The 24764-nt window shown below is 38.2% G+C and overlaps 1 protein-coding gene across 2 annotated transcripts in view; it reads right to left on the bottom strand.

Moving 5' to 3' along the window:
• The window catches only part of ZBTB41 (zinc finger and BTB domain containing 41), a 63410-nt gene extending 44315 nt beyond the window's left edge, over positions 1–19095 (bottom strand). Inside the window, exons 1-5 of one of the 2 annotated variants that reach the window (XM_074385092.1) lie at positions 19009–19095; positions 17149–18382; positions 10415–10622; positions 9308–9377; positions 6626–6773 (exon numbers count right to left, since the gene is read on the bottom strand). In XM_074385092.1, coding sequence (XP_074241193.1) covers positions 6626–6773; positions 9308–9377; positions 10415–10622; positions 17149–18265 — 1543 coding nt within the window. In that variant the 5' untranslated portion in view covers positions 18266–18382; positions 19009–19095. Of the gene's footprint in view, positions 1–6625; positions 6774–9307; positions 9378–10414; positions 10623–17148; positions 18939–19008 lie in introns of those variants that run through there. The other variant, XM_003944137.4, reaches the window with a different exon arrangement.
• Positions 19096–24764: the final 5669 nt, after the last annotated feature.

The following is a 24764-nucleotide window of genomic DNA, read 5'->3' as shown; positions in this document are numbered from 1 at the left end:
AGACAATAAAAAGATCATCAAGTAGTAGATGAGGTATCTAAAACAAATGAACCAACAAACAAAGAACAAAGATCAGTGGTTGCCAGGGGTTGGTGTGGGAGGCAAATGGAGAAGCACAGGGAAATTTGGAGGTAGTGAAACTATTCTGTATGATACTATAATGATACACATCATTATAGATTTGTTAAACCACAGAATATACAATACCAAGAGTGAATCCTAGTCTACACTAGTCTTTGGGCAATTATGATGTGTCAATGTAAGTTCATCAACTGTAACAAATGTACCACTCTGGTGAAGAACTGCTGATAATGGGGGAGGCTGTGGATATGTGAGACAAAGGGTATATGGGAACTATCTATTCCTTCTTCTCAATTTTGTTGTAAACCTAAAACTGCTCTTAAGAAGTCTTTTAGGGGGAATGCTGGGAAGATGGCCGCCTAAGAACAGCTCAGGACTTCAGCTCCCAGTGAAAGTGCAGAGGGTGAGTGAACGCCGCATTTACAGACGAACTCTTATTGCCCACAGACCAGGAGATACCCAGGCAGAGGGGTCGCCAGTGTCGCAGTCCCAGCCGGTGTGGCTGTTTTGGCCCCTGTGGGGCTGATTCCGCCCGCGCGGCTGCTGTGACCACTCCCTGTTGCTGCGGTTCTCCGTACAAAAACCACTGGTCTGGGAGCCCTCTTAGCTGACGAGCAGAGCCCTGAGACAGCAGAGTGGGCCATTCATCTGAAATAGCGAGTCAGGCCAGGAGATTCCTAGGCAGAAAATCCACCAGGAGCCGGCGCCGCAGTCCGAGCCGACTCCGTGAGTCGCAGTACGGGAGATCCCGGCGCCTTTTCAACAAGCGACCGGAACGCGGGGTCGTTCAACTTAAAAGAAAAGACTCGGAGTCAGGGAGCCAGGTGATCAGGCTCGGTTGGTCCCAGCCTTCCACCCCCAACAACAACGAAAACAAAAACAGTAATTGGAAACCCTCTGGGTTGAGCCCTTCAAACCAAGCACAGCTGAACCTGGACGGCCCGGCTCGGTGGGGGAGGGGCTTCCGCCATTACTGAGACTCTCCACCGCTACGGAGGCAGGCCCCGTTGCCGAGGCAACCTCCCACAACAGAGAGAGTCCTCCATAACAGAGGCGTGGCCACCGTTGCCGAGACAGTTCTAACTACGCCCATATAAAAAGGACTACAGGGAAGAGCTCAGGGCAGCTGGGCGGAGCCCACAGCAGCTCAGCAAAGCCCCTGCGGGCAGGCAGTGGCTAGGCGTGCTGCTAGCTGGGCGGGTCAGACCTGAAAGAAAAATCAAAAAAGGCAGTAGTGCAACGGAAACTCATAAAGCTCCAACTCCCTGGGACAGAGACAGACAACAGGTGGATAAACCCACAAAAATGGGAAGAAACCAGCGTAAAAAGGATGAAAACTCCCGAAACCAGAACACCTCTCCTCCTAAAAGGGATCACAACTCCTCACCAGCAAGGGAACCAGACTGGATGGAGAAGGAGAGTGATGAAATGACAGAATCAGACTTCAGAAGGTGGGTAGTAAGAAACTACAGCGAGCTAAAAGAACATGTTCTAACCCATCGCAAAGAAAATAGGAACCTTGAAAAAAGATTGGACGAACTGCTGACAAGAATGGACAGCATAGAGAGGAGTATAAGTGAATTGATGGAGCTGAAAAACGCAACGCGAGAACTTCGTGAAGCATGCACAAGCTTCAACAGCCGAATTGACCAAGCAGAAGAAAGGATATCAGAGGTCGAAGATCAACTGAATGAAATAAAAAGAGAAGGCAAGAACAGAGAAAAAAGCGCAAAAAGGAATGAACAAAATCTTCAAGAAATGTGGGACTATGTGAAAAGACCTAATCTACGTCTGATAGGTGTACCTGAATGTGATGAAGAGAATGAATCCAAGCTGGAAAATACTCTTCAGGATATTATCCAGGAAAACTTCCCCAACCTAGCAAGGCAGACCAATATTCAAATCCAGGAAATACAGAGAACACCACAAAGATATTCCGCAAGAAGAGCAACCCCAAGGCACATAATCGTCAGATTCACCAAGGTTGAAATGAAAGAGAAAATGCTAAGGGCAGCCAGAGAGAAAGGTCGGGTTACCCACAAAGGGAAGCCCATTAGACTCACAGCAGATCTCTCAGCAGAAACCCTACAAGCCAGAAGAGATTGGGGGCCAATATTCAACATCCTTAAAGAAAAGAACTTTCAACCCAGAATCTCCTATCCAGCCAAACTAAGCTTCATAAGCGAAGGAAAAATAAAATCCTTTGTGAACAAGCAAGCGCTCAGAGATTTCATCACCACCAAACCTGCTCTACAAGAACTCCTGAAAGAGGCTCTACACTTATAAAGGAACAACCAGTACCAGGCACTCCAAAAACACACCAAATGGTAAAAGAGCATCGACACAATCAAGAATCTGCATCAACTAACCAACAAAACAGCCAGGTAGCATCAAAATGACAGTATCAAAATCACACATAACAATACTATCCCTAAATGTCAATGGACTAAATGCCCCAATCAAAAGACACAGACTGGCAAACTGGATAAAAAGCCAAAACCCATCAGTGTGCTGTATCCAGGAAACCCATCTTACATGCAAGGATACACAAAGGCTCAAAATAAAGGGATGGAGGAAGATCTACCAAGCAAATGGAGAGCAAAAAAAGGCAGGAGTTGCAATTCTCATCTCTGATAAAATAGACTTTAAAGCAACAAAGATCAAAAGAGACAAAGAAGGACATTACATAATGGTAAAAGGATCACTGCAACAAGAAGAGCTAACGATCCTAAATATATACGCACCCAATACAGGAGCACCCAGATACATAAGGCAAGTTCTCAATGACCTACAAAGAGACTTAGACTCCCACACAATAATAGTGGGAGACTTTAACACCCCACTGTCAATATTAGACAGATCAACCAGACAGAAAATCAACAAGGATATCCAGGACCTGAACTCAGACCTGGAACAAGCAAACCTAATAGACATTTACAGAACTCTCCACCCCAAATCCACAGAATATACATTCTTCTCAGCACCACATCACACCTACTCTAAAATTGACCACATAATTGGCAGTAAATCACTCCTGAGCAAATGCAAAAGAACAGAAATCATAACAAACAGTCTCTCAGACCACAGTGCAATCGAGTTAGAACTCAGAATGCAGAAACTAACTCAGAATCACACAGCTCCATGGAAACTGAACAACTTGCTCTTGAATGTTGACTGGATAAACAATGAAATGAAGGCAGAAATAAAGATGTTCTTAGAAACCAATGAGAACGAAGACACAACATACCAGAATCTCTGGGACACATTTAAAGCAGTCTCTAGAGGAAAATATATAGCAATGAGTGCCCACATGAGAAGAAAGGAGAGGTTGAAAATTGACACCCTATCATCAAAATTGAAAGAGCTAGAGGAGCAAGATCAAAAAAACTCAAAACCTAGCAGAAGACAGGAAATATCTAAGATCAGAGCAGAACTGAAGGAAATAGAGACACAAAAAACTCTTCAAAAAATCAATAAATCCAGGAGCTGGTTTTTTGAAAAGATCAACAAAATAGACAGACCACTAGCCAGATTAATAAAAAAGAAAAGAGAGAATAACCAAATTGATGCAATAAAAAACGATAAAGGGGATATCACCACAGATTCCACAGAAATCCAAACCATCATCAGAGATTATTACAAACAACTCTATGCACATAAATTAGTAAACCTGGAAGAAATGGATAAATTCCTGGACACCCGCACCCTCCCAAGCCTAAACCTGGAAGAAGCCGAAACCCTGAATAGACCAATAACATGGTCTGAAGTCGAGGCAGCAATAAAGAGCCTACCACCCAAAAAAAGCCCAGGTCCAGATGGGTTCACAGTGGAATTCTACCAGACATACAAAGAGGAGCTGATACCATTCCTTCTGAAACTATTCCAGACAATCCAAAAAGAGGGAATCCTTCCCAAATCATTTTACGAGACAAACATCATCCTGATACCAAAACCCGGCAGAGACTCAACAAGAAAAGAAAATTTCAGGCCAATATCCATGATGAACATAGATGCAAAAATCTTCAATAAAATACTGGCAAACCGATTGCAACAGCATATCAAAAAGCTCATCCACCATGATCAAGTAGGATTCATCCCGGGGATGCAAGGCTGGTTCAACATACGCAAGTCCATAAACGTAATTCACCACATAAACAGAACCAAAGACAAAAACCACATGATTATCTCAATTGACGCAGAGAAGGCTTTTGACAAAATTCAACAACCCTTTATGCTAAAAACCCTCAATAAACTAGGTATTGATGGAACGTATCTCAAAACAATAAAAGCTATTTACGACAAACCAACAGCCAATATCATACTGAATGGGCAAAAACTGGAAGCATTCCCTTTGAAATCTGGCACTAGACAAGGATGCCCTCTCTCACCACTCCTATTCAATATAGTACTGGAAGTTCTAGCCAGAGCAATCAGGCAAGAAAAAGAAATAAAGGGTATCCAAATTGGAAAGGAGGAAATCAAATTGTCTCTATTTGCAGATGACATGATTGTATATCTGGAAGACCCCATCATCTCAGCCCAAAATCTCCTGAAACTGATAAACAACTTCAGCAAAGTCTCAGGATACAAAATCAACGTGCAAAAATCACAAGCATTCCTGTACACCAGTAATAGACTTCAAGAGAGCCAAATCAAGAACGAACTGCCCTTCACAATTGCTACAAAGAGAATAAAATACCTAGGAATACAACTAACAAGGAACGTAAAGGACCTCTTCAAGGAGAACTACAAGCCATTGCTCAATGAAATAAGAGAGGATACAAACAGATGGAGAAACATTCCATGTTCATGGTTAGGAAGAATCAACATTGTGAAAATGGCCATACTGCCCAAAGTAATTTACAGATTCAACGCTATTCCCATCAAGCTACCAATGACCTTCTTCACAGAACTGGAAAAAAACACCTTAAACTTCATATGGAACCAAAAGAGAGCCCGCATAGCCAAGTCAACTCTAAGCAAAAAGAACAAAGCAGGAGGCATCACACTACCGGACTTCAAACTATACTACAAGGCTACAGTAATCAAAACAGCATGGTACTGGTACCGAAACAGAGATATAGACCAATGGAACAGAACAGAGGCCTCACAGGAAAAACAACATACCCACAACCATCTGATCTTCGACAAACCTGACAAAAACAAGCAATGGGGAAAGGACTCCCTGTTTAATAAATGGTGTTGGGAAAACTGGCTAGCCATGTGCAGAAAGCAGAAACAGGACCCCTTCCTGACACCTTACACCAAAATTAACTCCAGATGGATTAAAGACTTAAACATCAGACCTAACACCATAAAAACCTTAGAGGAAAATCTAGGCAAAACCATTCAGGACATAGGTGTAGGCAAGGACTTCATGACCAAAACGCCAAAAGCAATGGCAACAAAAGACAAAATAGACAAATGGGACCTAATCAAACTCCACAGCTTCTGCACGGCAAAAGAAACAGTCAGTAGAGTGAATCGGCAACCAACAGAATGGGAAAAAATTTTTGCAGCCTACCCATCTGACAAGGGGCTTATATCCAGAATTTACAAGGAACTAAAGCAGATCTACAAGAAAAAAACAAACAAGCCCATTCAAAAATGGGCAAAGGACATGAACAGGTACTTTACAAAAGAAGACATACAGGAGGCCAACAAACATATGAAAAAATGCTCATCATCACTGGTCATCAGAGAAATGCAAATCAAAACCACACTGAGATACCATCTCACACCAGTTAGAATGGCGATCATTAAAAAATCGGGAAACAACAGATGCTGGAGAGGATGTGGAGAAATAGGAACACTTCTACACTGTTGGTGGGAATGTAAATTAGTTCAACCATTGTGGAAGACAGTGTGGCGATTCCTCAAGGACCTAAAAATAGAAATCCCATTTGACCCAGCAATCCCATTACTGGGTATATATCCAAAGGATTATAAATCATTCTACTACAAGGACACGTGCACACGAATGTTCATTGCAGCACTGTTTACAATAGCAAAGACCTGGAACCAACCCAAATGCCCAACGATGATAGACTGGATAGGGAAAATGTGGTACATATACACCATGGAATATTACGCAGCCATCAAAAAGGATGAGTTCACATCCTTTGTAGGGACATGGATGAACCTGGAAACCATCATTCTCAGCAAACTGACACAAGAGCAGAAAATCAAACACCGTATATTCTCACTCATAGGCGGGTGCTGAACAAGGAGAACACAAGGACACAGGGAGGGGAGCACTACACACTGGGGTCCATTGGGGGGAAATGGGGGAGGGGTGGGGGGTGGGGAAGTGGAAGAGATAGCATGGGGAGAAATGACAGATACAGGTGAGGGGACGGAAGGCATCAAACCACACTGCCATGTGTGTACCTATGCAACAATCTTGCATGTTCATCACATGTACCCTGAAACCTAAAATGCAAAAAAAAAAAAAAAAAAAAAGTCTTTTAGGAGAAAACTTCTCCAGCATGATGTGATAATTAATAATTGTTATGGCTGCTTTAAGGAAAAGTAACTTGCTTACCCAGATGGAACTTTTCTTGGTGCTTTAACCGAGCAAACCGTGATTTAAAATGTTCTTCACAATAGGTACACTTAAAAGGTTTATCTTGAGAATGTAGAATCATATGTTCCTCCAAGTGTGGTCTTCGAGTAAAAGACTTCTTACAAATCTAAATTAAAACGTAAATAAAATGTTAAGAGAAACTGAATTAAAAATTATAACATTAAACTTATAATGAGAAGCAAAAACCATATAAATTCAATAAAGATAATTTTCTTCCAACAGAAAACGTAACAAAAAGTAAAACTAACTCTAACTGTGCAGAAAAAAAATACTCTAGAGAAAGTAAGGAATGTTTTCAAATTAGAACTAAAGGTAGCTGAATTTCAACTTTTTACATTTCTAGTGGGGATATAGAATAACCATACTATCTTAATTCTAGTCAGAATTTCTAAATCCATGAAATATATTATTTTTTAGTCATTTCCATGTCAGAATAAAAGATTTTATCAGTGTTGTCAAATATTTGAATAAGAATATGAATAAGAAGCCACAGAAAAATTACTTCAAAATATATCTCTTGAAGTGGTCAGTCTATAAAAATTTGATATTAATCAGATTTTTTAAAAGAGGGGTAGGCTGCTGTAGTAACAGCACCAACCATAATAACACAACCCACACTGTATATGCCAGGCACAATGCTAAGTAATTCATAGATTATTTTTCTCAATTCTTACAATAATCCTGTGAGATAGATGCAGTAGGCATTATTAACAGTTTATAGCTAAGGATGATAAAACTTAGTAAGGGGAAGACACTATCTTATGTAGATTCAAATACTGTAATTAATAACTGACTTCAATTTCCAGAAGCTGAAATCAGAGAAATTGTGTGACTTTTGCTGTATATATAAATTGAATCTTTGGATTAAAGAAGGCAAAAGTAACAGCTACGGATGCCTTATAAAAGATTCACCTAGGCCAGGTGTGGTGGATTACGCCTGTAATCTTAGCACTTTGGGAGGCCGAGATGGGCAGATCAGTTGAGGTCAGGAGTTTAGGATCAGCCTGGCCAACATGGTGAAACCCATCACTACTAAAAATACAAAAATTAGTTGGGTGTCATAGTGTGCATCTGTAGTCCCAGCTACTCAGTAGGCTGAGGCAAAAGAATCTTGAACCCAGGAGGAAGAAGTTGCAGTGAGCCAAGATCATGCCACTGCACTCCAGCCTGTGTGACAAAACGAGACTGTCTCAAAAAAAATAAAAGATTAATCTAAATACTGAAAAAATACTCAGAGGTACTACAGAATAAAGATGTCCATAAGCACTATGCTACTCCTCCTATTAAGTCTACCCAGGTTAGAGTGACTTGTTTAGCCAACAAAATGTGGTAGAAGTGATTTTCAGAGACTTCTGAGTGTATGCCATAAAGTCTAATAGTTTTTATAAAGGCTTCTGGGAACACATACTCACTCTTGGAACTTAGCTGCTATGCTAGAAAGAAGCTCAAGAAGCCTCAAGAAAAGACCAAAGTAGAGAAGAACAGAGGTTCCTGGTAAACAGTCCTTGTTGAGATTCTAGCCAACAACAAACACCAAGTTACTGGTCACGTGAGTGAGCCACTTTCATTTTTTGTTTGCTTGTTTGTTTGTTTGTGATGGAGTCTGGCTCTCTTGCCCAAGCTGGAGTACAGTGGCATGATCTCAGCTCACTGCAACCTCTGCATCCCGAGTTCAAGCAATTCTCTTGCCTCAGCCTCCTGAGTAACTGGGATTTCAGGTATGAACCACTAGGCCCAGCTAATTTTTTTTTTTTTTTTTTTTGGTAGAGACAGGGTTTCACCATGTCGGCCAGGCTGGTCTCAAACTCCTGACCTCAGGTGATCCATCCACCTCGGCCTTCCAAAGTGCTGGGATTACAGGTATGAGCCACCACACCTGGCCTTGAGTGAGCCACTTTGGAAGTGTCCCCAGACTAGACCAGACCATGCACTAGCTAAAAACAATTGAGTGAATTCAGTTGACAACAAGTGGAACAGATGAATTAACCTAGCAAATCCCTGCCCCAAATTTGGATTCCTAACACACAAAAGGGTGAGACATATCAAAATAGTTGCTTAAGGCCACTAGGTTTTAGATAGTTTATTATGTTAACAACATATACCCAGAAATGGGGGAGAAAAATCTAACATTTCATACTCTGTGTAACAGTAATGTCATAGTTTATATACATAATCATAAATACGTGCTACGGTGATTACAATGAAAATTAAAACTAAGATTTCCACTTCTTAGGTCCATCATCTAAAAAGTAATTTATTTAACTTATAGATTTAATTTATAAATTAGATTTATATTTAATTTATTTAATTTGTTAAAAAATATATTTTTTAGATTTAATTTATAAAAAATTAATTTATAAATTCAGATTTAATTTATAAAAATATTAGGATAGGTTTAATTTATAAAAAAATTTATAGATTTAGATTTAATCTATAAAAAATAAATTTAATTTAATTTATAAAAAATATAAATTAAATTTATATTTAATTTATAAAAAATATTAGAATAATTTTATAATAAAAGGAAGATTCTAAAAGTGAGATAAACTAAGTCACATTACTTTAAAACCTAATTACTTTACTTTCCCAAAAGACATTGCATTTACTTTCAGTTTTCTAAAACAAATTAAAAACTCTTACATCGCATTTCCAACTTTCACTCTTAGTCTTCTTAATGGAAATAAATTCTTGTGCATTTTCAGGATGAAATCTATCAGAGAAAAAGGAAAAGATTATTAGGAAAAGGTTATATTAGTTAAATCAATATTCCATATGAATATGTTAACAGTAATTACCAGGATCAAGTACTGATTCCTTTCATAAAGAGACAAGCAGGCATAGATGACCTCTTAAAGAAAGTAAAACTATCATTTTAATAAACGTATATGTATACCTAAGTTTATGCAGAAATAAATAAAAATATAATCATCTTTTAAATACATTCAGGAACCTAGCTCTTTATAGATCAACTGTAAGTTAATTTACTTGATTTTTTTTTTTAGTCCAGATTTCAGTAAATTTAATTTTTAGAGTTAAATATATAATACTCTACTAAATATTTTTTCTCTCACAAACTGTTATGGATTAAGGACAATGTTGAATATAAGAAATAAATTTCTTGGCTGGGTGTGGTTACTCACATCTATAATCCGAGCACTTTGGGAGGTCAAGGCAGGTGGATTACTTGGAGTTTGAGACCAGCCTGGGCAATATAGTGAAACTCAGTCTCCACAAAAAAATACAAAAATTAGCTAGGCATAGTGGTGGATGCCTATAGTTCCAGCTACTTAGGAGACTGAAATGAGAGGACTGATTGAACCCAGGAGGCAGAGGTTTCAGTGAGCTGAGACTGTAAAACTGCACTTCAGCCTGGGCAACAGAGTGAAACCATGCCTCAAAAAAAAAAAAAAAAAAAAAAAAGACATTTATTAGAGTACAAAAACCACATATTTCTGAAGACATGCTTGCCAAAACCCAAGAAGGAAAACAGGATCATCAAAATGGTGTATCACAACCTTCTATATTATAGAGTATATTCTTGTTCAAACATCAAAACAGCATCTCAATAGCATGAATAAAAAGTATAAACAAATATTTGCTGCTCTCTTCTTAATTAATCTGTAGTCTCTACAAAATGCTAAGCAATGAAAGAATTGGAGACAAGCACTTTATAGATGTTTTTAGCTTTCCACATATTTAAATTAAAAGGCACAATAAAGTATATTATGGAAGCAAGATAATACTTGCCTCTTAACATGCTTGGCTAAAGTCTTCTTGCTTGCATGAAGTTTATTACAATAAGGGCACTTGTGCTCCTTCTTATGAAATTCTGTTTCATTACTGTGCTTCTTTCTGTGAACAGTTAGGTTAGACTTTGTTGAATAGCGTTGGTGACAGATATCACACTCAAAGGGCTTCTCACCTGTGTGAACACGGGTGTGGCTCTCATATTTTCCTATAAAAAAGAAAAATTAAAATTAAATTTAGTACATTTGTTACACTGTGATTGTAATAAAATCGCATGATTTAGCAAACTAAATATACACACTCAAATCCACACACAAAACTAGAAAGTTTACCTAAATTTCTACCTCTAAGCTTACTGTTCAAAGTATATACTTTTCTTCAAAAACTTGAGTCATTAAAAAAGATTATTCATGATCACATATTTAAAAAATTATGAGTTTGATACATTTTCTGAAAACTGTTGACAAATTCTCTGAACCTTAAATTTTGAAATATATTTTTAAATTTAAAATTAACTTTTTGCAAAAGGTCAATTCATCATTTAAGATTTATTATGTTTAAATTTTATGTATATCTGTGGGTCCATACACCTGGATATGAATACTGGTTCTTTAAATAGAGGACTACGTGACCTTGGACAAGTAACCTTTATATACCTCAAATACTCCTCATCTGAAAAACTAGAGTAATAACAGAATTTACCTAATAGAACTGTTGTAATAATAAACAAATTCAAATAATACACTTACAACAGTGTTGGACACATAAGTTATCGATATTGCCTATTATTATTACTGGGTAATCTGTGCACTGTGAATGTGTACATCTAATAATTTGAATGAGAAATTTCAATGAAATATATTTCGAAGCAAAAGGCAATAAAATAGGGGAAAAAATTAACAACATGAAAGGTAACTCTTAGTTAAAAACTCAGCTTTGCTCTCCCCTATAAAATAAATGTATAAATAAAATTTTCTTTAGGTGAAAATTAATGTGAAAGTATAGCATTTCAGTCATATACTTTTAAAAGGATACATCCTATATATAACATGAAAATTATGAAAAGTCCAAAATACCCCAAGGCCACTGAAGAAAAGATATAATTATGTGTTTACCTAATAAAATAAAATAAATTCACTAATTTAGTAAATATATCAATATGCAACTGATTTTATTAAGCAAGTAATATATTATCTGAAAATTAATTTCATTGCACTTATCACAATAAAAAAAGTGACGAAGGGAAACCAAGGTATTTTCCTCAAGGTAAGGGGAAAAATGTCAATCATAAGCAAAGAAAATAGAAGTATGACGAAAAATCAGGTATCTAGGTGTAGAACACAGTAATGGTCTATGCATATTTTATATGCATATAGGCAGAAAACTCAGTCAATATTTAGGCATCTCCTAAATGAGCTGTGTGATTTTAATCAAGCTCATAAATTAACCTCTCGAGTTACTAATACTTCATGTAGTTGTGAGAAGTAAATATATTGACAAATACACACAACAATACTTAAAACATCCCAGCACAGCCAGGCACAGTGGCTCATGCCTGTAATTTCAGCACTTTGGGAGGCTGAGGCTGGCAGAACACTTGAGGTCATGAGTTTGAGACCAGCCTAGCCAGCATGGCAAAACCCAAACTCTACAAAAAAAAAAAAAAAAAAAAAAAACCCAGCACATAGGAAGCACTAATACATATTAACTGTTATTATTCTTATCACATGTGTTACCAGTCATAATATGGACATGTAGGTATACCTCAAATATAAATATGAATACATCTGATGTATGAATATGTTATAACAAATCAAACTGGGGTTTCAGCTTTCTGATAACACTGTATACACTTGGCTCTTTCCCCTGCCACTGCTAAAATTGCCTAGTATCTCAGTTCCCTCTCTGCTACTGATAGAGTATACCCAACCATTCACACATGTGTATATACACCCTACCACCACCACCTTCCCTGATGTATTCAAAGAATCAGATCAAATAACGGGAAAAGACAGAGATCACTATATGGATGTTAAGGATTCCTTGATTGTGAAAGTTTTCACATTTCAGTGTTAACTTACCTTTTAAATTATGTAAATAATCAGACTTATATTTAAACAAATATAAACAAATCAAAAGTATACAATCTGATTTTTTAATAACTAAACTTGTAAGTGATTTTTGGAACAGGCCCATTCTTAACTGGGGATTGACTGTGCATGTTTAGCAGATTCTCAAGATTGAGAGACAACTTATCAATCCCCTAATGGTTAAATCTCCTCATTTTTATTTCTAATGAAAGTAGTAGCATAATAAAAATCTTAAGGTATGAAATTGTTTTCAGCAAATCATTTACTTGCTATGAAAATGCCTTTGCTGGAAAGATGTTAAATTAACAATTAGCAGCATGTTTCCTATATTTAAAATCAAGAATTTCTTCCATGCATGCAAATAAAAATTAAGTTACTTACAGATGAATACTTAATTCATTGAAATCACAGTTAAATTAAAAATTAAAATCACTTTCACTATTAAGCTTCCATTTCCCTACAGACCAGGAGAAAGATTTAAGCAAGAAAATGAAAAAAAGAAGAAAGTTTGAGAATTTAAACTGAACTAGCCAAAATTAGATAAACCTAATGATTTTTTTAAAAAACCATTTAAAATAAATTCAGCAAAATCAAAAAGACCAGTGATGATACAGAAATTTCAATAAGTTAAATAATTTTTTAGTTATTAATTCAAAGTTTATGCACATAGGCTTTCAACAGCCTGCTATTTCCATGGATTTGAATTTCTGAACAAGAACAGGAGAGACAACTTTTGAGGGAATGCTGGGCCCAGAAGAGCTAGGTAGATCTCTAGAGACCAGTGGGAAAATAAATGTTACTCTTTGATTTTCATGTTTAAATCATTTGGTAGGGTTTTTTTTTTCTTTTTGCTTTTTGCTTTTTTTGGTAGGGAGGGCACTCTTTAGCACAAACAATGAACATTTTCAACTGTTTCTCTACTTTTATAAAGTGTGGCATTCAATAATAATGTATAAATCAAAATGTTCACTTTAAATTTATCAAAGTTTAAATTTAAAAAATAGTATTCCTTCATGGAATATTAAACTACACCTAAGCATTCCTGATTGTCAGCAGAAAAATACATAAGATTTTATAACATAAGAAATTTTATCCATAGCATTTTTTCTGAACTGAATCCCAATATGAATCATGTCTCAAATCAAAAGTCATAAATTAAAGATATTTTCACATGAACAAATTCGACCTTGTACAGGATTTATTCTCATATGGGTCATACAAAATTACCAATGTTAGATTTTGTATGCAGTTTTTACAAAGGGAAATATCAGCAAATGAGTTCATTATATACTTGATATTGCTAAATCTTAAAATGTACCTGGAAATATTCATTCATATGGGATACTCTAAAGAATATGCAATTAAAATAGCCTTAGAGTGTTGTGCCATGTTTATAATCCTTTTCTATTAAGATCCAAATGGAATTTCTGCAGGAGGGACTAGTCACATTTTTTTTAAAAAAGGTATAAAACATGTTCTACCACTAGAAGAGATTGTGAATTTAATCTAAAGAAAGATTTTAGTTGTCTGCGGAAACAATAAAAAAGATGAATTATCAAAATTTTCTGTCTCATCCCATCTGTCATCTCCCTATTTTTGCCTTTTTATCCACTAGGTTTTTGCTATAAGGGGAAAGGTCAAAGGACTCTTATTTGCATGATAATTCGATGAGAAGAGGACAGCCGGTAGCCTAAGGAAAAATATAACTGGAAGAAAGGGTAAAAGATGCAAAATAATGGAATCAAATTAGTAGATTACACATTGTGGAACTAATGGTTCCAGCAGAAGTTCTCAAAGCTTATGCATCTCTCATAAACCCACCCCAAAGAAGCCAAATTAGAAGCTTAAAGAAGCCTAATTGGCTTCTTACAAGGCCAAAATCAAGTCAGATACAACTTACCAACTTAGTTCAAATAAATAAGTGCTTACCGAAATTTATTTGAAATGACATGAGATGTTACAAAGAACAGTAGCGAAGAGTAAGATAAACCTCCAGGCTCACAATCTCAGACACATAAAGAACCAAAAATCTGGGTGCCATTTTAAAATTCTATGAAAGGAATGTGGATGATACAAGAATAATGGGAAGGTGGCCCTCAAACTGCTTTGTGTGTGTTTTTAAAAATAAACTGTAATTCTAATAAAGATGGTAAGAAAGGACACTTAAGACACATGGATCTTCTACACATTCTTTTCATTCTACCAATCACCAGTCCACTTAGTTGGCATTCAATGTATTATAACTCTCTGCTTTACTCTCATTCCACACCCCACTCCCAATGCTACTCATCTTCCAAGTTTAAACTGCATTATCATTCTGGTTCTTCGTTATATGCTCCTTCTTGTCTCCCTGGCTCTTTTCTCATCCCTTTTTCCAATTTCCTTCTCCACACTGAAACCACCATGATCTTTCTAAAATTATTATAGGCCATGGTTTCCATTGTAAAATTCTTTTCAACAGTTCCTATTACCTACTGGATAAAGTCCAGTCTAATTAAATTAGATTGTCCAAAGTATACTCCTCTGCAGAGCATACAAGCCCTTCAAAAATCTGACCACTACTTTCTTGCTCTCCTTCATCTCCTGTTATTTTAACTTTGCCTCCATGACCACCTTGAAACCACTCACACTCAAGCAATTTCCAGAATACAACATACCTCAATGCCTTTGCACATGTTGGTCCTTCTCTCTTGCAAATTGCCCCCTATTCTTTGAGTCTCAGCTCAAATACTGTATGCTCTGAGAAACTTCTCCTGATTTTCTTAGTTTCCTGTATTTATCCTGATAAGATTATCTTAATTGTAATATGATTGTGTTTTTGCATTTATCCATTAAACTCTAACATTCTTGATGACAGAAAATACATCATTTCATATGTGTTTAATAATGTTTGGCAGCTTAGATACAAAATGCCCTCCTCTTAGTAAATCAACACCTGAATCTTGAGCAGTGTTTTCCCAAATTGTCCAGAAAACTCTAGTTTCCTAGGACACTCAAAGAAGTACTTCCAAAGTGTCTTATGGTAAAACAATTTAAGGAAACGCTAGGTTTAGCAAAATCAACAGGTTTCTTTACTAGAGAATCGGGCAGTTAATACAGACTGTGAATTATATAGTTCCTAATCTTACTTGAACACAGAACCCTTCTCTTAAATAGCATGTCACGGGACTAGTGATCAGTAGAACAGTTTGAGATATTCCTGTTGGACCTACAATACCACTTGTGAACTCACCCCTATTCATTCATCTCCAAGTCAAATTAAGACAATAAAGGTAGAATACAGGAGGCATGCACTAAGAGTACAGTCTAACAAGTCTATTAGAAAGATTAATGTTCTCAAGTACTTCCACCCAAAAAGCTGTTCTCACCTGTACACATATCTTCACAGTACCTGTTACAGCTCTACAACGGCATTTTATCCAGTCTAACTTTTAACAACTTACTTGTATACGTATGCTCTTTGAATTGATTGTTACTGAAGAAGTTATTTTATTCATGTTTGCACACAGCCTCACAGTTAGAATATTAGTAATTATTAATTTGATTGTCCACAGTATTCTGATTCAGAGAGAAAATTATTCCAAAAGATATTATAAAAAGCAAAAAGTAGTTACCACTGTTATGTCAGTGTATCATACAGCATATTTTTATAGCAAATGATCACCAATTCCTTATAAAACCAATTTCCACTTACATCAATAACATAGGTAAGTTAACACTGTAAGACATATGGGGATATATTAAACTGTTTGAGTAATTTTACCAGGTCAAATTGCACTAATTGTGTTTTTATCATTATATGTGGTAGAATATTTGAGGATTTCATAACTTCAGTTTACATGAAGCTTAATTGTTGCAATTTAAAATTTCACATTAGAACAGTTCATGTAAGACACTTTCAAAAATTATCTTACCTAGCAAATATTAGACATCTTGAAATTAAATATGTGCTGACATAAAACTTAAAGTGATAGAATACATTTCCTACAAATTCTTTTCTAGTAGAAAAAAAAGATTTATTCATTATTATAAAAACCAAAGCTTCTAGGCCTTTTGGCTAAGGTCACATGTATAATATAACCAGAGTGCTACTAAGACACTTCCTAAAGTCTCTATCTGCAGTATTAAGTTACATTCACTTCAATTTTATCATTCACTATAGTTTAATCTAAAACATCCCCTTTCTAAATAGTGCTAGATACTGGAAAATTGACCACATTTATAACTCATGTATTACCATACACGGGGGAAAGAGTATACAAATTACTAAATCTAATATCGTCTAATTTTCTTTAATGACTTAAAAATAGTACTTATCACTGGAATTAAACTGGCATATAAATCAAAGCTCTACATAATAATTATTGATACTCTGGAGTCTTTCATATCAAATATATGATCTAATGATGTATCACTGGGACATGAAGAAAAGTAAAGGCTAATATACTTAGATTAATTCCTGAATCACAACAAATTTAAAGTAACAGGATAAACACTGTTGAAAACCAAAATATTCTCCCTACCTAAGCAGTCTTTTTATAAGCAGTCTTTTTAAAAGTTACTTTCCAAGCCCAGTTTTTATTTATTTATTTAAAATATCCATGAAAAGTGATTAGAGATAGAAAACAAGTTTGCTTTTCTTACCTATTCGGTCAAATGTTTTATCACATTTAGGACACTGCAATATTTTTTTGTTGCTGTTCTGAATGACCACTGGAGTTAACCCCTCATGAATATTTCCTACAGAATCACCAGCCTCAGGTTCTTCTTCTGCATCATTATGATCTTTTTCACTTTGTTCAATGTCAGAGTATTCATCTGACATCTCCTCCTCTAGCTCATCTTCTTCAGCATTATATTCACTTCCAGGATCCTCAGAATCATTTCTATCTGACTTTTCCTTATCAAAATTTTCTTGATTCAAATTGTCTGACCCATCACCACTTTCCTGTTCATCATCACTGGTGTCATCAAACTTAACAGGGCACTTCCGATTCCTTTTTGATCTTCTTGCAGAGAAACTTCTCTCCAACATTTTTAACCCATGTTTTTTCCCTAATAAAAGGGACCGATGGTTTTTAGCCAAATGATTCTCTAAAGACTTTTTATAACAAAAATGTCTACTACAGAATTTGCACTGATGATTATTTGATAGTCTTCCCGTTAATTCATTTAGTGTTTCTTCTGGTGATGACTTTTCAGTTAGCTCTGACTGAAAAGGGGCAACATTTTCGTTATTTAACAACTTCACTGCATCTATAATGTCCAAAAATTTTGCAGCCTCTAAAACAAGAGGTATTTCATATTTGTACACAAAAAATTCTGATGTGTAAAGAAATTCAAGCAAATGCTGAAAAACTGAATGTGTTACATGATCCAGGGTGACAACATCAGTGCTTGGATTTTTGCTCAAACACGCATGAAAATAACTGCTGCCAACAGCAACGACTACTTTATGTGCACTAAATTCTTTTCCTTCCACTATGATAAGTAAATCACAAAAAGATGGTTGCTTCTGCCTATCATCATTTAAATATTTTAGCAAATTCTTATTATACTGCAAAGAACTCAAAAGCTTTCTCTGATCAGGAGAGGGAGGAAGTTCCTGATAACAGTGAAGAGCTTCAGAAGTTGGTCTTTCTGCAGAATGAGTATAGGTCACTTGGTCACACTCCACTGCAACATTTCCTTCTGAAGAATCTTTATGATAGCCTAGATGGATCTTCTCAAGATTTGAAGTAACCTTTCTCCTTTTCTTCATTGCAGTACAGCAATTTCAGAACAAGAAACTTCATAAGTATCTTAAGAGATTTATAAAGGAAAACTAGATTGTCTTGGATAACAGCTTCTGAAGGGGCGTGCCCAAGGGTTTCATGGTCTGCAAAAGAGTGAGAACCACGTAAAACAACTCCATGGCAAAGCAATGCTAAATCAGCCAAAGGCAATCATCAACTAATTCTTTCCAATTATCACTAAATGATGATAGAGTCACAGCTTACACTCAATCGTGGCAAAGCTTGGGGCGGAGAACAAGTAGGGCCACGTTTAGAAAAGACAGCCAACAAAAGAATAATTTTAAAGGAACCCAGGCACACCTTCCAGGCCTGATTCACGAACAGGGTGGAAATAATCGGACAGAAAAGGGAGAGATCTTCAAGATCGTCGACGGTGCGGGTTGAGGAGGCTGTAGTGGTTTAGGGGCGCTGGGATGGTGACAATAAGGCCGTCGCGGCCGCGTGATCCCAGTCTCTTCATTAACATGCTTTCCCCGGGCGGGCAAGCCACAGCTCTTCAGGAATAGAGCGCGTCTCTCGGCCAAAGCCACCCGGTGAGAGACGGCCCCAGTAGGGGCGCAGGATAGAAGTGGGGTCAACCAGAGGGACGACTCAAGGAAGCAGAAGAGCTTTCCCAGGCCCTGACGAGGCGGAGAACGCAATTGCAGACAGCGAGCCCGCTACCCTTCCCACCCAGCTTCCCTGGGAAAACGCCCCGCAGATCTATTACCGGGAACCCAGGGCTCCCCCGCTGGCTCCCAGCAGCTGAGCTCCACTCTGGGCGCGCTCGCTCCAGCGCCTACCCACTTCCGGGTTCAGCCCCCCACCTCACCCTCCTCCCCTCCGCTCTTTCCCCTCCCGGAGCCCCGCCGCCTCCGCAGCCACAGAACACGTCAACCGCTCGCGCAGCCTCCAAACCCTCCTGAGAGACCGGCGCGCGGCCCTGCACGAACTAGTGCGCATGTGCGCGCACACAGCTCTACGCATGCTCTGTACATTCCCGTGCTCCCTTGGAGACCCTACCTACGCCCCGAATCCGTTTCTCCGGGTTTTCGCAGTGGCTCGGTAGCCTGTTCTGATCCAAACCTTGAGGCTGTGCGAAGGGAGGGCAAGGGGAGAGGGGAGGATTCACGCAGAGTTTAGAATTAGTTTGCCGAGGTGCAACTGCTCGATGGATTTCATCCTCAATGTTATACTTAATAGTTTGTAATCAACCAAACAGCAACTGCCAGAAGCCAGTCCCAGCTAACATAGTGGCATGCACTAAAGAACCGATGGATATTGATCTCATTTCGTTATTTTTCTGATATAAACTGCCAAATCTAAACGCGATTATTAAAAAAAATTTTTTTAAACCTATCATTGTATGCAGAAAAATGTGTGTGTGTGTGTGTCTCTGTGTGTGTGTATATATGTGTGTGTGTGTGTGTGTGTGTGTGTGTGTGCATAAAGCTGGTGGGACAGGAAAGGAAGCCGAACCAAAAAGTAAAGAAAAATCCACAAGGACAATTAATTTTTGGAGCTAGTGCCTGAGATTTTGCATTTCTAAGAGTCCCAGGAGGTGCTGATATCATTGGTCTGAGGACCGTATTATGAAGAGCAATGTCCTAGATGGTGTTATTTTACAGACATAAGGAATATAAGATGAAGGCTGAGACAAAATAGGAGGGGTAGCCTAATTTTCTTCCCCCACCCATTCGTCCCTCCCATACACATATATAGCCTGACATCTGGAAAGACTGCACTGGATGGAAGAACTTCTGCAGAGGTGGGAAGAGTTATTCCACCTCTTTTGAACTGGCTGGGTGGTGGTGAATTCTCTCAGCATTTGTTTGTCTGAAAAAAGACTGTATCTTTCCTTCAGTTATGAAGCTTAGTTTTGCTGGATACAAAATTCTTGGCTCATAATTATTTTGTTTAAGGAGGGTAAAGATAGGGCCCCAATCCCTTGTAGCTTGTAGGGTTTCTGCTGAGAAATCTATCTGCTGTTATTCTGTTAGATTTTCCTTCACGGGTTACCTGATGCTTTTGCCTCACGGCTCTTAAGATTTTTTCCTTCCTCTTGTCTTTAGATAAACTGATGACTGTGTACCTAGGCAATGATCTTTATGCAATAAATTTTCCAGGTGTTCTTTGAGCTTCTTGTATTTGCATATGTCTATGTCTCTAGCAAGACTGGGGGAGTTTTTCTCGATTAGTACTTTACATGTGTTTTCCAAACTTCAGATTTCTCTTATTCCTCGAGAACATAGATTTTCCTAGGTTTGGTCATTTAACATAATCCCAAACTTCTTGGAGTTTATCTTCTTTTTTAAAATTATTTTTTCTTTGTCTGGTTAGATTGAGTTAATTCAAAAGCCTTGTCTTTGAGCTCTGAATTTCTTTCTTCTACTTGTTTAATTCTATTGCTGAGACTTTCCAGTGTATTTTGCATTACTCTGAGTATGCCCTTCATTTCCAGAGGTTGTGATTGTTTTTTATTTATGCTATTTCAGTGAAGATTTTTTCCTTCATATCTTGTATCTTCTTTTTTGTATTTCATTAAATTGGACTTCACGTTTCTCTGGTACCTCCTTGATTAATTAAAAATCAACTTTCTGAATTCTTTTTCTATCAATTCAGAGTTTTCTTCTTGGTTTGGATACACTGATGGATCTTTTGGTGGTGTTCAAGCACCTTGTTTTGTCATATTACCAGAATTGTTTTTCTGGTTCCTTCTCTTTTTGGTAGACTATGTCAGAGAGAAGATCTGGGGCTCAAGGGCTGTTGTTCAGATTCCTCTATCCCATGGGATGCACCCTTAATGTGATGCTTTCCCCCTTCCTCTAGGATGTGGTTTCTGGAGAGCCAAACCACAGTGGTTTTTATTTTTCTTCTGGGTATAACCACCCAGTGAAGCTACCAGGCCTCAGGCTGGTACTGAGAAGTGTCCGCACAGAGTTCTGTGATGTGAACTGTGTTCAGGTTTCTCTGCTGTAGATACCAGCACCTGCTTTGGTGTAGGTAGCAGGGGAGTAAAGTGGACTCTGTGAAGGTCCTTGGTTGTATTCTTGTTAAATGTGCTGGTTTTTGGTTGGTTGGCCTCTAGCCAGGAGGTGATGCTTTCAATACCGCATCACCTGCAGTTATATAGGAAGGATACAAGTTTCCCCTAGGCTCAGGCATTAGGCAGGGCATAGAGCTCTCAAGGAGTTACATCCTTTCTCCTTGGCTACCGAGGCAGGTAGAGAAAGACCATCAGGTGTAGGCAGAGTTAGGTGTGTCTGAGATCGGACTCTCTTTGGGCAGGGATTGCTGTGGCTGCTGTGGAGATGGGGGTGTGGTTCTCATGCCAATGGAGTTATGTTCTTGGGGGATTATGACGTCTCTGCTACATGTAGGTAACCAAGAAAGTCAGGGAAAGCCAGAACTTAGAGACCTTGCCCAGCTGCCATGCAGCCCAAAAGGCCAGACTCACCTCCACCATGCCCTGCCAATAGCACCAAGTTTATTTCCAGACGGCATGTGAGCAGGGCTGAGAACTTGCCCCAGGCTACCAGCCTCCCACCAGAGAAAGCAAGCAGGGATTTCGGGTTTCATGCCTTCCCATGTGCCTCAGCTTCTGTGCTGTGTCTGCACTCCTGATTTGCTCCCTCTCCCAGGTTCTGTCTAGAAACTTTGCATCTGATCAAAATTGTTCAGCTGGAAGTTTCCTTCTCCCTGTTGTTTGTTTTTGTTTTTGTTTTGTTTTGTTTTGATGGAGTCTTGCACTGTCACCCAGTCTGGAGTGCAGTGGTGGTGATCTTGGCTCACCGCAACCTCCACCTCCCAGGCTCAAACAGTTCTCCCACCTCAGCCTCCCGAGTAGCTGAGACTGCAGGTGAGCACCACCACACCTGGCTAATTTTTGTGTTTTTAATAGGGATGGAGTTTCACCATGTTCTCCAGGCTGGTCTTGAACCCCTTACCTCGGGTGATCTGCCCGCCTCGGCCTCCCAAAGTGCTGGGATTACAGGCATGAGCACCACACCAGGCCTCTCCTGTGGTCTTTTCCCAGTTCCTCTGGCAGCCCTTTCCAAAAACCCATGTGAGACAAAAATCAGAAACGGCTTCCGTGGGGGCCAAGAGTACGCATAGGGCTTTTTTTGCTGCTTCTTCTACTCTCGTATTTTGCCCAGCTCTCCAAATTTGTCTCAGCTCCAGGTGAGTTCAAATCCTTCTGTGATCTGGACCTTCAAATTCCCCAGTGAGGGTATGTGTTTGGAGGTGGATGATCCCGCTTTTATACGTTCACACTTTGGGCACTCACAGTTTTTCCAGTGTCTCACAGGGCCTGCAGCAGCTATCTGCTTCCTTTAAAGGGTCTGTGGGTTCTCTCGGCTTTCCTGGTATGTTCCTATGGTAGTTCTTGGAGCAAGAGTTCACAGTGTGAGTCTCCACACTGCTCTGTCCATCCAAATGGGAGCTGCAAGTTAGTCCTGCCCCTTTTCACCATTTTTTCCCTACGGAGAAATTATTAGTTAATTAAGTTGTAGGATGTAACATTGAAATACAAAATAATATAGTATTTGCCTATACCAGCTGTGATGGTTCCTTTTATTTGTCAACTTGGCTAGGCTGCGGTGCACAATTATTTGGTCAAACACCATGAGGATATTGCTGTGGAAGGGTGTTTTATATGTGATTAACAGGCAAATAAGACTTTAAGAAAATTACCCTCCATAATGTGGTAGAGCTCATCGAATCAGTTGAAGGTTTTAAGAGCAAAGACAGTTTCCATAAAGAAAAAGCAGTTCTCCAGGACTTCAAGGTAGAAACCCTACCTGCGTTTTCAGCTTGCTCTCCTGCAGAATTCAGTCTCAAGACTGGAACATTAACTCTAATAGGATTTCCCATTTGTGGACCTGTCCTGTGGCTTTCAGACTGGCCAACCCCCACAATCCTGTGAGCCAATTCCTTCCAATCAATCAAACAATCACTCAGTCTACCTATCTGTCCTATTGCTTCTGCTTCTCTGTAAAACCATGACTAATCCACCAGCAATGAAAATTTAAAAAATAAAACTTGAAAACAATGTCGTATAATTTCTTCATTCATGTAGCACCAACATCCATGTCTCTACGATTCCAGAAGTTTTTGTCAGAGAAAGTGACAGGTGAGACAAGGGACCATAAAAGAGGATCTAGTCTGCAGAAGGCCAAGAAAGAAAGGGGATCTATACACTAGAATCTCTTTTCAGTGTCTTCCTTTTGCTGATCTCTCATGGCCTTAACATCTTTTTTTTTTTTTTTCTTTTTGAGACAGAGTCTCACTCTGCCGCCCAGGCTAGAGTGCGGTGGTGCAATCCTGGCTCACTGCAACCACTGCCTCCCAGATTCAAGTGATTCTCCTGTATCAGCCTCCCAAGTAGCTGGGATTACAGGTACCCACCACCATGCCTGGCTAATTTTTGTATTTTTAGTAGAGACAAGATTTCACCATGTTGGTCAGACTGATCTTGAACTCCTGACCTTGTGATCCACCCGCCTCAGCCTCCCAAAGTGCTGGGATTATAGGCATGAGCCACCACGCCCAGCACAACTTTAACAACTTTAACAAGCTGTTTCACAAATGTATTTCTAAAGATGAAAATGCTTTTCTTCATTTATTGAATAGAATATATATTGAGCAAATACTATGTACCAGAAATATAACATTTGAAATAAGCTTAATCATAAACAGATGTTTTTCAATAGCATCAGAAATGTAAAATACCTGTAAATGAGTCTACTGAATTATGTTCAACATTTATACACAATTCTCTATGACAGGGGCTGGAAAACTTTTCTTACAAAAAGCAAATATTAAATATTTTAATGTTTATTTCACTTTCTTCTGCATCCTAACAACACTTTAAAACTGTAAAAATTATTCTTATTTCATGAACCACACAAAATAAGCCATGGGTTAGACTTGGCATATGGACAACCATTGTTTCCTAACCCCACCTCTAAAATATACTTCAGAGAAATTAAAGAAGACTTAATAATTGAAGAAATGTGCTTCCTTAGTCTGTGCCAGTGTAACAAAACATCACAGATTGGGTAACTTACAAACAATAGAAATTTTTTTCTCACAGTTCTGAAGTCTGGGAAGTCCAAGATCAAGGGGCCAGCTTTCAGTGTCTGGTGAGGGCTTTCTTGCTGTGTCCTCGCATGGCAGAAGAGGTAAACCATGTGCTCATGTGGCAGAAGGCAGAAAGGCACAAAAGGTTGTAAGCTAGTTACCTCTGGACTTTTTATAAGGTGGAGCTCTCCCAAAAGGCCCCATCTCTTAATACTACCACAAAGGGGATTTGTTTCAACTCATAAAATTTGGGGGTCATTTCAGAAATAGTATGCCATATTCATAGACTGGAAAAAATCAATATTGTGAATATGTTAATTATTAATTAATTATAATTAATTCTCAAATTAATCTATAGATTTAAAGACATCAACAAATTGAAATCATCAATACTAAAAATTT

Source organism: Saimiri boliviensis, chromosome 14 (genome assembly GCF_048565385.1).
Source record: "Saimiri boliviensis isolate mSaiBol1 chromosome 14, mSaiBol1.pri, whole genome shotgun sequence".
In the NCBI taxonomy this organism is placed as follows: Eukaryota; Metazoa; Chordata; class Mammalia; order Primates; family Cebidae; genus Saimiri; species Saimiri boliviensis.
This window is presented reverse-complemented; position numbering and strand designations above follow the sequence as displayed.